The 15,200-nt window shown below is 35.9% G+C and overlaps 1 protein-coding gene across 1 annotated transcript in view; it reads right to left on the reverse strand.

Moving 5' to 3' along the window:
• Window positions 1-780: 780 nt before the first annotated feature.
• CFAP20DC (CFAP20 domain containing) overlaps window positions 781-15,200 on the reverse strand; it is a gene marked incomplete at both ends in the record, with an annotated part of 67,449 nt that continues 53,029 nt past the window's right edge. The window contains 2 exons of the mRNA XM_082288472.1: window positions 781-893; window positions 6,137-6,228. Coding sequence (XP_082144598.1) covers window positions 781-893; window positions 6,137-6,228 — 205 coding nt within the window. The remainder of the gene's footprint in view (window positions 894-6,136; window positions 6,229-15,200) is intronic.

Here is a 15,200-nt window from a genome sequence, read left to right on the forward strand (position 1 = left end):
TTCATTTCCAAATGCTACATATGGTCTGTTTTTTATCTGTATTCTTTCTCTGTGGTCAGTAGAGGTATTGTACATACCATAAAAGCAAAATATACACCAATGCAGGCAATTTAAAACTCCAAGTTGGAACTTTAGGACCCTCACTGAAAACTGCACTGAAGCCCAATACAGATGTGTTAAATGAATTGCATTATTTTATTGCAAGGTGTAATGGAGAAACTCACACAAACATGTTCGACCTGCCCTTCGAGCACAGCCTGCCACATGGATCACATACAGACCTCCTTGCCTTACCTGAAACAAGGCTCCAGTTTCTGAGTGTTGGACCAATCCCTCCCTGCTCTTCAGCCCTGTGTTGTTACAGCTGTAAAGCCAACGGTAGCTGATACTGTCAGCATCTCACCCCAATTAAAAATACACAGTAAGCAAGTAATGTTTTGTTTTTTTGAGTAAAACCATAATTTACACATAAATACCACCAACCTTCTTGATTCAGTTTCATTTGTTTTCATATGGAAGCTGTGAATATTGGAAATAAATTAGACTAACAAATAACTGTCTTAGACACAAGCAACTTTTATGCTATGTGATTTTCCACTGCATTACAATTTAATACAAAGCTGTAAAAATAAGACATTGTTTGACAAATATATTAATTTGGTTGCAAAACTATTGTTTAATTTAAGTTTTAAGTTATATAATAAATTATATGGCTCAGTCAGATTTTGCAAGAAGTTAGAAGATAACTATGAATCAAAGTAATATCCTCTGGTATTCTGACTATGCCAATTTGTAGTATTTCCCAGAATTTGGGTCGAAGTAACAGTTCAGACATGGATCATACAAAAGAGTCAAAGCTTCCTCATCTTCTTCAGCACTGAGGTGATCTTCACCTGTGTGAAGCGGAAAAAGTAAGAATAAATCACTCTTATTCCCTCAAACAATAACATGGAAATATCTTTCTGTCAGATGTGAGATTTTTTCTTTCAAATGTATAATCTTCTGACTTCTGAATTGTTGCCTTCAAAGTAACAGCAATTCACATTTTTATTATATTTCTGAAGACATGTACTTAACTGAGGTGAAAATAGGTCAGCTGGAGTTTGCTTAACAACTGGAATTTTCAAAGTTCAATGGAGCAGTTCACCAAAAGTACCTTTACTAATAGTGAATCAAAGTATTCTTAACTGGTATTTTCCTCAATAACCTCAATAATTTTTTAGCTTGAACAAAGACTTAGGGCCTGTAAGACTGAAAGAATTTGGATGTCTGGTATCCACTATGTCACCTAAATATCCAGGACAGGTGAATCTGTACAAAAGATCTTTTAGTATCAGAGAGGAAAAAAAGATCCTTCCAGAAAATAAAAATTTTAAATCTAGCGTGTCTAAAATTATATAAACACAAGAAAGTTTTCAGGTAACAGAAATTAACCTTTAGTCTAAAATACACTGATAAAGCCCTACTGGCTTTTCTTACAGATACTTTATATATTGTAGCTTCTCTTCTGAACCTGTCTTTCATATAAGCTAAATCTAAGTCATATGATCCTACAGCTTTTTGATAGGAGATAATTCACAGTTGAATGCAATCTGTATCTTGAATTTCATCATAAATGTTCATCCCACACTTAGCCTGCTAATACCGAGTGCTTTGTATGCCCTAACACCTCATGATAAATAATGGCCTGTTATGCAAATGGCAATGATTTCAAGCATTCAGAGTCTATTTACAGCCAGGATCACACAGCAATATATAGGTTACATTATCTGGAGACCAGAAAGTAGGTTGGTGCATTTGATGCATACAGAAGTGTGCACTTTATCCTTTTAGAAGAGATTTCATTTTTGTAGCATGTAACAAATACCATCAGAAAGAAACTGTCTTTCACTGTAACCAAAGACAAGAAGGTAAAGCCAAATTGTTTCCCTCCCTGCTGTGGGAGCTTCATCTGGCCTAGGAAGCTAAATGAGGTTAACTGGGATATTTTGTTTGGACAGCTCTTGGAAAAAGTTATGCAGTGCAGAAAGAAGGTAAAGAACTGAATGTCTTTTTCTCCATTTCAGATCACAGTACACAAGCAAACAGTGTTCATGCCTCACTCCCTCGCACAGCCTTACAATTTCACCTGAAACCACGCTGTTATTTCCACTGCATTCTTCCTTTTATTATTTTGCTTTTCATTGCCTATGCTTTCCTTCAAAATTATTCTCTTTTCTCCCCTGAGCTTAAATGTCCCTCCTGCTTTACCTTGGAACTGGCCACTCAATATACTCCCTGGTTTGAGTTAGGAATTCTTCAGACCCATCAGAGATATACCTCTTTCCCTGTGTGACTTGAATTCCTACCAAATCAGAATTATATTGCATCCAGGACTAGCTGGATTTATACCTTTATATCAATAATTCCCTGCAGGTATTTTCATGTGACCAAAAGAAGAACTTAGTTTTCTAGACCTATCTTGTTTTTAAAGTCAGGCTTCTTTCTTTTAGCAGCTCACAAGACCCCCAAATGCATTATAAGGCATTTCTAGGTGTTGCAACAAATTTCCAATGGCAGCATGGAGTTCAGTTCTGAACAGACATATGAAAACCTCACTGCTGTTCTTCTTCCTAAATAGAAGTACTGCTTAAATTAAGTGATATTCTTCTAAAAGACTCCAGTAGTACATAATGGTTGTGTTAGAAGGTGTCTTTCTTATTTCAAGTGGGCAACCTGACCATATGTAGGAAAGAAGTGCTTGTGGCCAAATTAACTGATAAACAGGTCACTTTCAAAGAAAATTTCCATAGCTGTTCATATTGCCCTGCCCACACTTTAGGGGCTGAAGCTGCTCAGAATTGCATGAAAAAACCTCTTGGCAGTTTAATTTGCATCTCAGGGTGAAAGCAAAACCAAAGCTTTTGTTCTTCAATCACTAAAAAATTATACGGTATTTTAGGTGAGAAAATAACTTGATTTTAAATGAAAACTGAGGTCTGTGATGTACATTACAGAGGGATGAGTATTTTTTTGTTGAGCTGAAAGAAGACTGAAAGTAGCTGGTGTCTGTAAATACCTGTTATGCTAAATGAAATGCTGTCCCACTGAAATCAGGGGAGCTATTGTTTCTCTGGAAAAAGACTTGCTGAAGATGTCTAAATCCATGTAACAAAGAACAGGGCAGGCATGTGGCAGCTTTTTCTGAGCTCGGAAATGAATGTACAAATAAATGTGTTGTTATTTGGATTATGTTAACAGTGTTTGCATAGTCACCACAGTCTGGAGAACTAAACTAAATCATTTCCCTTTTCCCAGAAATACATTTTTACCACATTCTAGGTTTTAATATTAGAAAACATCTTGTAGAAATCTCACTTTAAGATACATGGATCATAGTCTGACCCTGATGGAAGTCAAGTGCACTGCATCAGCTGTCAGCAGATGGTGTGCTGGAAAGAACACTGCTGATATTTTCTCCAAGATGATCCTTGAACACTGAACTACAATGATCAAATCTATACTGTAATTATGTACTGCAGGATTACTATATGAATACTGTCAGCAGCTGTAGCCCAAAAAAGAAGACTGTGTGGGTCCTAGAGTTTTTATAACCTTATTCCTTGGTCTTAAGACCAAGATACCATAAAGTTCCAGAGAATCTATGGCTCTGTCACTGTCACTTACTGTGGAGACTTTCTTGTTATGTCAAGATAAATGAAACTGTCTATACCTCAGAAATATCAATGCCCAATATGAAAAAATCTATGGAAATGTATCATATTTATGAGTCGAAATTTTCCTCATTTTATTGGGAAACCTGTTGAATAGAAGACTACTTCTCATTGCATCTCACCATTTAAATAATGGATGGTGCAAATATTGAGAAAGGAACTACAGAGTGAAATGTTTTCTTAGAAAGGAATCACCTTTTTCCCCAAAGTTAAGTCTCAACTTGAAGATTTTTTTTAAATATAAGAATTGACAAATCTTTTATTAATTTACTAATGCTATACTGTTTTTCTTTAAGGATACTTTTAGATAAAATTCCTATCTTGAATACATTATGACTCATTGCAGATTTTCAGAGCTTTTGTTATCCTGTGATACTTGGAACACTGGAAAACTGCACAGACAGAGAAGATAATCTTGGGACACTTCCCAGCATAAGAATGAAGTAATTTTCCAATGTGATACTAAAAAATCAAAAAAAGGTGAGGGTAAGCAGGGCAGCAGAATTTTCTGGAATGGATTTGAGCATTCAGTTTGTTGTTCAGATCTGGTATGTAATTGTCAGTAATGAACCAGCTCTTTTGCCGCACAAATAACTGACCTCAAGTGAAGTGATTAAGGAAAAAAAAGTTTTTCCCAAAGTCCTTGAGATATATCACAGGACACAATTTATTTAGCACCTCTTTCAAAAATGATACTCCAAACCATCTAGTTATCATCCATCAGGATTTCTTTTTAACCAAGGAAAATACCCAGATTCTAGTGTTTGATGGGGATGATCTAATCTGGCAGGCCTTTATCACACAGCACTGCAGCTTCTCTGCTACTTTCATAGAGAGGGGTGTCCAGTAGTTCAGAAAAAATCCAAACTGTCCTGTTTGGGGAGGGAAGGTCATGGACTGGTTTTGTCGTTCTCTCTTGGAGAAATGATCACTTCATTACAGCACGTTTTTTTGTGTATCTGGAGATAGAAAAATTTCTGTATGAAGTTATCAAAATCACAAACATCCTGCATATAAATGATGATATAAATTTGACTGAATGAAGGTACTAAAATAAAAAGCCAAAATAAAAAGCTATGGTATATAGGCAATTTCTGTTCTCCAAATGTGTAATCAAAGGCACATGATGTAAAATATTTCAGCTTAAAGGAAAATGAGTTTAGGAACAATACACAAAACCGTTTGGAAATTCTAGTGTGGATAACAGGAGAAATACAAATTCCCAAATATACTTCTTTTTAAAAGCTTTTAAAGTTAATAACACAGTTTAAAAAATCTACAAAAGTTATGGGTTTAATGCAACAAGCTTTGGATTTCATAATACTAATGAGAAAAGTTCTCTGGGACCTTTCATGAATTTTTGTCCAATGTACCTATAGCTCAAGGATGACTGTTCAATTCTGTTTGGCTTATTGAGGACCCTTAACACTACATATTACTTGATTCTTCAAAGCAAGGTCCCTTCCTGACAGAAAAATTGTATTTTGCTGTCACAAACAATTACAAATCTACGTCTATGAAAATGTTCCCATTTTGAGTGGCATAATTTATTTTAGACAGTAAATCACTGAGATGTCTGTACCCCTTGGACAGACAAAATACAAGGGTCCAATTTATGAGAGCTCCCAATGAATTCCTGAGACCTGAAGAAAAATGTAAATGTCTACCCTGGAAGTGTCCAAGGCCAGGCTGGATGTGGCCTTGAGCAGCCCGGTTGAGGGGAAGGTGTCTTTTTCCATGGTGGGGCGGGGGGGGGTAGGGGTTGGAACTGGACTCCAAGGTTCCTTTCAGCCCAAACCATTTTATGATACTCTATGATGATGATTCTACCCTGTTTCCTAAGATAACTGAAAAGAAAAAAGGGCATTTGAGGAAAACAAGGTATTTTCTTTATTGTGTCGTTGACTTTCCAGTTTCAGTGAAGTTCTTTACCATCCTCTAAGCAAACACCATTAATAAGCAAAAACCTGTAACTCTGGTGACAATAGTCCTCAGGAAATCACACTAAGATTTCATTTAAAGCTAAATCTGCATTTTTTCTTCATAAGAGAAGTATCTCTTATGCAAGTATAATCGTGCCTCTGAATAAGAATGTTTAGTCTTTGTGTTCTTTCTTATGTAGGTTTGCCATCCCCATTAGCATAAATTCCTTATTTTTAACAAATAAGATGCATTTTTTATGAGTTAATCTGTATAGAGTCAGAACATCAGGAAAGAGCAACAGCATGTTATTCTTCTAGCAGAGGCAAATAATACTGCATGGAAGACTCTGCTACCTTGAGCTGAGATTAATAAACAAGGGAATTTGAAACCAAAAAGTAGTAAGATAGAAAACTATGGGAAGGCAGTACCAGCACTACAGAAAGAACATTTAGAAATGTCTTTCTACCTAGGTTCTTTTCATTGTCTTCATAAATTCCTACCTTGAGTATTCTGTTTTGTTGAAGATTTAGTGTGCTCTTCTAGTTGTTGGCTTCCAGGAATGATGAGGGGACTGAATGCATTTAACCAGCTCCTGTAAAATAAGAATCAAAATATCATTAATAAAAGCACAGTTTGTGTTGCTATTTTTTCTAATTATTTTGATTATTAAAAAAAAAAAAACAAAAACCAAAAAGAAATTGCAGGTTGTCAAGTGTTTTGAAACAAAATCAAGCTAGATTTTATTATTATAAAAATAGACTTTACAGTTAATACAATTATTAAACATTAAGGCTTTCTTACTTCCTTAGCCTTTTCACCTGTTCTGTTCACATTAAAATCTGTGGTTTAGGTCAGGTTTGCTTTTCAGATTTCAGCTGGTGTGGGTGTCTCAGCACAGGGTGTACAGGAGGTGTGATCTGTAACACAGAGTTATCCTTTGGAAGCCTACAGGACTGATCAGAGTCTTTTTCTGAGGAATAAAAGCTTGGAATGAACAACCTGTGGGAGTCAATTTGATTAAAAATCCTTATCCTCTCTAAGGAAAGAGGCTCAAAGACAATCACAAGATGTGTTTGGTTTGGTTACCACTGACTTGGCAGTGCTTGGTGCCCTTGCAATAGGGTGACATAGAACGTGGTGTAACATTCCCTGTCTGGATGGGTGGTGAGTTAGAGCTGAACTTAAGACAGGAAATGGATGCCACTAAGTTTTCTGAAGAGGAAACGCTGGATTGAGTCTGAATGTTGTCGTTGATATGGGGGAAAAAACATTCTTAGGCAAATACATTATAAATAATTATATCCATTTCCTATTGTTATAAAATATTGTATGTAATAAATAAAAATTCATTACTGAACATAACATGATTCCACCCACTGGCAAGACAATATAGAGGACTCTTATCACAGGTGTCATGTATCTATTTCACTTCTGTAAAGAAAAAGATTTTGATGGGATCTTCATCATCGAGGAGAGAGTACTTTCTTGTCCTGTTCATGGACAAATTATGTCTCTCCTGGACACTAGTGTGATAACTTCTAAAAATTATTTTCATGCTATCATACATTCATGCAAAGTTCAATGTTCCTTTCACATATCCCACTTTATGAAACACTGTCTTTGATTGTTACATCTCAGAGAAAGGAAAACAGAACAGCTGTTTTTATTGTTATTGTTGTCATGGCTTTTTATTGTTAACTGCAGTGCAGTGACCAAGTCATTCAGATTATGCTATCAGTCAGAGAAAGATAGCCCTGGAAGGACACATCCAAGTCACAAAGACATTCTTTGTTCAGGTGGCCATGTTTCGTAATTTTTTCCACATCTGAAATGAATCCCCGCACACTGTGCATAGCTGCTGTTTCCTTACGTTCCCATCTCTCCTCTCCAGCAGTAAAGAGCTGTAACACATTAAAGCTTCCATATCATCATTAACTAGACTGAAAAACTGAAAGTCAACACTTGAACACAGAATTTGAGGGACCTCAATGAACCACCTCATCTTGATAGAACCAGATTCATTTTTTTGACCAACCTATTTCACTGCAAGGCAAGAGGTATGGAAGAGAATAAATTCCCATATGTTTGCTTCATGTTGATGGGAGCAGTACAGCTCTAAAAAGTAAATTAAACTTGGTTTGGGATTGATTCAATTTATGTCTGGCTGTTCCAACAGCTGGCACGAAAGCATTATGCATGTGAACTTGTGCTACAGGCCAAGGAGATTAGCCAGAGCTGTAGAGGTAACTTCAACATCCATGGCTTTGTCTAAAAGGGATAACTTTTTCCAAAGCTTGGCAGATTTCTTTACATTCCAGACTGTAATTGTCTCAACTTGATTGTCCAACACCAAGGAAACAGGTAATACACTTCTATTTTCTGAAAGGCCTTCATGATCTCATGTACAAGTTGCTTCTGTCAGAGAAATCTGGCAAGGCTCAGTCACCTGGTACAATTGCTAAAATATGCCAGCTGCTTTTTTTTCCTGTTAGTTTTTCTGCTACTTCTGGACTTGTTATTGATTCTACATCATCTCCTGTTGGCCTGTGTGCATAATCTGGGTTGAATCTGGGGACAATCACCTATCTGTTTGCAGTCAAAATGGAAAAAACTAATTTTCTGCCTCAGGAAACAGAACTGTTGGTGTAGAAATCCAGCAAGCAGTATATCAGATTTAAAGGAAGAGATATTGGATTTTCCATCATGTCAAAATGCAAAAAACATACTTTAAAATTTTCTTACACTGTCATATTATTTTCACATATATGGCCAACTTCACAGCCAATCCTTCTCTTCTGCTGTTAGCTAAGGCCAGTGGGAGCTGGTACAACCAATGTACACAGCCATATGTTTACCTAGACTTCTCATTATTAGCTGTCTGTCATTGCTCACCATATCTGCATTCCCTGAATGCAGCCAAAGGCTCTTTGTTTACACCAAAGCTTCAGAAGTTAAATGCAGGCTGATACCTAGTAGCATGGTAGAATATATTTTCTATTCCTGTCCCTTGCATGTGTGGTTTGATCTGCCTCAAAATCAGCCACCATAAACACTAGAATCTGACCATCCTCACAGGATGTGGGCTGACAGCACAAAGCAGCAGCACAAACCTGATTCTTTACAATTGCACTGAAACACAAAGTCAGCAAAGGCAAAGGTGATCTCTCAGAGAAACTGCATCAATTTTAGGGAAGGTAAGGAACTCCTGTGAGTGCCAATCTACACCTCTGCTTGCCAAGCTACCTTTCCTTCCACATTCACTACAGCTTTTGCAAAAGGCAGCCATGTTTGAGAACCAGAGAAGAACTAGAATATTTCTGCTGCACAACTGCGGGAGCAAAAGTACAAGGAGAGAGAAAGACAGTGCTCACTTCTAAAGAGAATTACCTTAGTCAGACCAACAAACACAGTTACAAAATATAAAAGCTTTAGAGTACATATGCAGTTATACAGGTCTGGTACAAACCACAAGCATTTAAAGATTCCTGTTTTTCATATAAAACATGTATCAGGGAATTCCTAAAGAAAGTAGTTGGTACCCGTAAAGCAGAGAGGATGTTAGCAAGAAGGAAAGAAAGATATTAAGGTAATTACCTCCAATGAAAAAGAAAGAGGCAATTCATTTAGAAAACAGTGAGGGAATGAAGTAATAGTATGTTGTTAAACCAGTACTTGTGCTATAGCAATAGTTCTTATTACTCAGGAAATTGGTGAATTTTAGTTTGAAGTCTCATATCTGGAAGATCTGCATGAAACATTTAGTCTGAGAAATCAGAGACGGGGTGCTTTTTGAGTATCTGGGTAATTTTATCTTTGGTTTTGTCCTTCATTTATTGGAGTCAAATATTATTCAAAAGTGTTGTTCAGTTTCATATTCATATTTATTTTGATGTATCTGATTCAGTAGATGAATAATTACTTTTTCGAGGAGGTACAAGTGTAAGATCTAATGATTTGATGGTTCTAGAAGGAGGCAAAGAAGTTTTTATCAATGACAGAAGCAACAGAGATGTGTTGGAAAGTTTAATGTTTCCTATTAAGACAGTCTTGATTCAGCTCATGTTTTTTTCTTTCAGTGTCCAAGAAAAACAAATAGTTTTGCTATTCAACCACCTCCCACCAAGACAAGTAATCAAAACTTAACAGTATTAGGGATTCATTGTTGACTTAGTATTACTTTCAAGAACAAAACATTTTACCCAACATATATTAAAAACTGGTTTACTACTTCGGTAAGTTAGTTAGCAAAGTCTCAGTTAGCCTCCTAAAATCTTGAAGAGAAATTAAAAAAAAATCTCATGCATGCTGAAATCTTCCTGGTCAAATTACAGTAGGGAGTAAGCACTGGCAGCTGATGGATAAACTTCTGAGGAGTGGGTTTACAGCAGGAATTCTGACAGATGCTGCAGCTGAGCAGTCACAACAAACTTTCCACAGTAAAATCTGCAGCTGCTTTTAAGAAGCAACTAAAGCATGTTTGTATGTGTGTGTGTGACAGAGGGTTTCAGTGAATTTTAAAAAAGCATCCTGAAAAATGTGTTACACCTTGACAAAAGGTTGAGGACTAGCATGGAGGCAACTGGCAATATTCTGAGAAACACAGTGGTCTGTGTTCCTGTTTATTGTGGTTTTATTCTGAGTCAATAAAGAGTATATATTTTTTGAGAACTTATTAAAGAAGCTAGTTTATCTCATTAAAACAGAAAATTTAATCACACATTCTGACTAATTAAAAACGCTCTATTTATGCTATCAATGCCTCCAGCTGTAATCAATACAATCAATGTGCAATGAACTATCTAGAGCTTACTGATAACAGTGTGGAATGCCAAATACTGTCTTTTGACATTGTGAGCTGCTTTGTAGGAAAGCTCAGAACAGCTACCACACACACTCAACAGCATCATGTACCTTTAGTGCTTGCACTGAAATTCTTCCTTATTCTGAAAGCTATTCTCCATACCAAAATATAACGCAAATGTTACATAATCTTGTTACATTTTTCTTAAAAAATATTACTTAAAATTCTTTAAAAATACTTTCAGATAATAGAGGTCATATAGTGAAATATCACATGGCAGCTGAACTGTGATGGAAAGCAAGAGAATCTTTTGACCTTATGAACATAATTTCAGTTTTATGACAATATCTTAAATTTTGCAGAAAAAAGGCCTCCATCAGCAAAGTCTGTTGAGAGAATTAGCGATGCTTTATTAAGTAGCACTTATCAATGACAATGTCTTAAAATTATTACCATCAACAGAAATCCTTAGTATCAGAAGTTTTTCACTGAAATCTTAATGAACACCTTTGATACTTTGATTTTTTCACAGATACTTTTGCAGACTGGGAGACTGAGAAAATGTCAAATCACTTAGTATAAAGATTTTTACTATTGCACTGACTTGAGATAGCATACTTTATTGCATTTCTTTTGGATCAAATTTAAGTTGTATTATTTAAATCAATGGGATCATTTCATCCACTTTATTAACAAAATTGAAATGCTTGAAAGTTTTAGTATGGTTTTGTCCAACAATCTATACCAAAATTAAAAGGAGTATTTGTTCAGCCTTGTAGTATACTGCAAAAGTGCAAGGCAAGGGCTCCATTATATCAAATCAGGGAATGAAAAACCAGCATCAGTTTTGTATCATTACCAACACATCAGTTTGACAGTCTATTCAGCACCTGAAGGGTACAGTCATTAAAAACACAAAAGATCGTATTTAACTGCATCTACTTAGTGAATTTTTATGAACTTAAGAGGAGAATGGACTTGTGCCTGAGTGAAAGAAGAGGAGCACATTTGCTGAACTGTGTTTTTACACTTGATTATTTGACTAACTGTGGAGGGCCAGAAAATGTGAATATATGAATCAAGTGTAAAAATATTTTAACAAAAAAAAGGACCAATTCCTGACATCTTGCTATCAACTTAAATCTCAGTGCATACTTCTGCTGTATTAGCAATATTTAATACCACATGGAGCATATCCTGCTGCAAATGCTCAAAGTGCATAAGTGATATCATACCATGATGCACTGAATGCAGAGTGCCAGCTCACATCTAAAGTATGGTTCAGTTCTGCTAAGATAGAGACTTATTTTCCTCCTTGTGCCGGTTTGGACAAATTTGGAGGAAAATAGCCTCTGATAGAAGGCAGGTTACAACCATCCCTCCCCCACCAGGTTTGGGGAAAAAGAAATTTTCCTCAGAGGAAAGTGAAAGAGATAAAAACTATTTATTTAACAAACACACAGGAAAAGAATACTAATGCTCAATAATAAAACCTCTTGCTGTGGAGAGAAAACCTGGGAAAATTTCAGAGTCCTTCCATAGTCTCTCCCCCTCCTTGGAGCTGCGTTGTGGTGGGCCCACCTCCAGGGCCTCGGTGAAGACCAGAAAAAGAAGAGAAAAAACCAAAGTCCCAGGAAAACAAAGTTCAACTCTCCATCTCCCTACAGATAAAAAGGAGCTGGAAAACCTGGCTGGAAAGCAAGCAGGGCACTTCCTCCCCTCTTGCTGCTGTTGGAAGCAGAGGAGTCTGTGTATCTTTGTGTCCTTGAAACAACTGTTTGAAAAGTTTGCTCGGTTATTTTTCCCTCCCCCCCTCTCAGGCTCAGTTTAAAGGCACAGAAAGGCACAAAGTTAATTTCTGGGCATAGAGCAGCGATAGGGGATGCACATCATAAAGTCACCCCAAGACACTTCTGTTTTTAATTATATCTACTTAAGAAAATTTAGTAGAGACTATTTCAATTCTTAGATAAATTAATAAAAAGTCACCTGGCTTTGTAAGACCCCTCATCTATTCCCTGATACATCTCTTTTTGGACCATGCATTGCTGGTTAGGCTCCTCTAGATTAAAAGATGTGAATTTTCCATTATTTCCATATCTGGTCAGCTTCAGGCACATGTGTAACTTCATTAACTTATGCCAAATTACCTACACACACCTATTTTGTTTGTGCTTAGTCATATGTTAATCCTGTATTCATAATGGGAGGTCTGAGCTTCGGGTTTATTTTTTAATGGAAGTACCTCCATAGAAATAAACTCTTCAATAATAGCTTCAGTAGTGAAGCAAGGACTTTTGTAGGCTATTAATAAAGAGATTTGTTTGACATATGTGCAAAACACAAACATTATTTGAAAATATGTTGAAGCTAATTTCAGGTACTGCCACCACATATGACTGTAATGATTATGAAGTCATCTGAGCTTTATGTTGTCTATTATTGTATCTAAAATGCTTTGAACAATTAAATTCTTGAACATTTGTAAGTTTTTACATAAAAATTCCATAAACTGAGACAAATTCAGTATTAATTTATACATCAATAATTGTTCAGTGCTACTCAGTTCCACGTGGGGAAACCAGCATTTTTAAAATGAAAAACTGAGTGAATTCACAGAAGAAGAAGATATACTACCAAAAGAATACAGAATGTACTTATACATAAAAATCAAGGATTTTTGAATGCATATTTTAACAAAAATCTTGAAAAATAACATAAATATATATTTTCCTATGACTTTGCATGAATTGGAAGTTCTATTTTGAAAAGTATTTAAGGACAATCTGGCAATACATTGATGATTTTAAAAAAAGCAAGCCATGACCTACATTGTGTTATTTTCCTGGAGTGCTACTGTAGTTTCAAGATATCATTAAATCAGCACAAACCAACACTTATCATTTCCTGCACATTTTTCACAGTGAGCTGCATTCTGACTATGAGTAATCTGTTAATCTGTTCTTTGCCTCACAATCCATCGAAGTGACAGATTCATTTCATCCCTAATACATAATATCTTCATTTACTCTATGCCTTACTGGAACTTCCTTTTTTTCCTAGCACTAAGATTGAGAAAATCACAAGCATATTTAGAAAATGCCTTTTCCCTTCCTCCAAACCACTTCAGCAAGTCCATTTTGCCAAACACTGCGCTTCTAATGGAAGCAGGGACCTCCTTAAAACCTAAATAATTTAATTGTCCATGAGTTAGTAACATGAGATCATAAAAAGTACAACTGTGCAGGGAACACTTGAATCTGCTCTTAAAACCTTAAATCTCTAAATGAAATATCTTAGGCTTGCTAGATTGGATTCAAGGATAACAAAGGAGATGTGAATCCTACTTGCTAAACAAGATATTTAGATAATGCTAGGTGCTACTATAGTTATGTACACTATAATCATGCAGACTGGTATTTGCTGAAAATCTGACCTGTCAATGCTTTCCAGTTTCTGTTTCACTATCAAAGTGGAAATGATAACTTTGTGCAGGTTATTAAAACCATACACAGTCATCTACATCTAAAAATATGAATGACCTGAATTTGGAGGTTTAACAACTTAGTAATTAAAATATTTTGCTATTTGGTTGATGTTTTGTAGTTAAATACATGAAATTTCTATCATAGCTTTGTTAAATGGAAGGAACATGTAATTTTACTTAAAGACTGAACCTTTAGATCATCACCATGTTAGTTTGCTGTCTAGATTATAGTCTTGATATTCACTAGCAATATAAATGGCACTAGTAGAGAAAACCAGTGTTTTAACATCTGAGTAAAATACTAGCTCTTTCTTCCTTGCTAGTTGTGATTCATTTATCAGAAGATCAGCTGTATAAACTGGAAGTAATGAATTTGCAAAGGTGTGTCAAAATTCCTTTGTGTTAATCTAATCTAAGCAAGTAAATTCTAGTAACTACATTAGATACTCATTGATAAGTGAATCAAATGGATTTGCACATTTAATGAAGTGTCTTTTAGGTAGGATGTACTTACTTTTTTACATATTTTTAACAATTAAATAAAATTTTAAAAAAAAATTCTATTTTACTGTTCTACCAGTTCAGGAAGCACCTGAATCTAGTGACTAAGAAGTCTTGCAATTAAAGTAATTCCTTTTTCCATAACTAGCCACCAACAGCATCTGACTGTTCTGTGCAGTTCCTAAGGCTCTCCGAGTTTTCAGAAGATGGACTAAGACTTTAGGTGCTGACTTGTGGCTGGACCAAAGCAACCCATCATCCATAAACACTGGAGATACCCTGGAAAAAGCCACACCGGCAAAGGGCCATAGCAAAAGTTCAGCTGAGTATGGAAAGAGAGATTGCAACAGTCTGGAAACAGGGATCTCATTCTTTCAATCTGACATATCTGAGAGGTAAAGTCTTTTACTGCCTATTGTCCATCTTAACATATAAGCAAGGCCTTTGTTTGAATGGCCCAGGAATATCCAGAAAAAGTGTGTGACTGACAATAAAATTATTCTCAGGAAGTCCTGAAGCTGAAAAAAAAAAAAAAAAAGAGAGATACAGAAAAAAGAGATAGACTACCTTACATGGACATGGATGTAACAGCATGTTGGAAAGTTTTGCCATGTTTTATATTTAAATCCTTAGTGCATATGCTGCCACATTTTTCCTTGTTCTTAGATTCCCATACAAGGGAAAGCCATTTTTGGATTATTTTAACAAGCTTTAGCATGTTAGCCACTCGGTTCTCCATAACCTTTCTGCAGCTAGGCTTTTTACCATCATGATT

This window comes from Coloeus monedula (genome assembly GCF_965178545.1).
Source record: "Coloeus monedula genome assembly, chromosome: 11".
Lineage (NCBI taxonomy): Eukaryota > Metazoa > Chordata > Aves > Passeriformes > Corvidae > Coloeus > Coloeus monedula.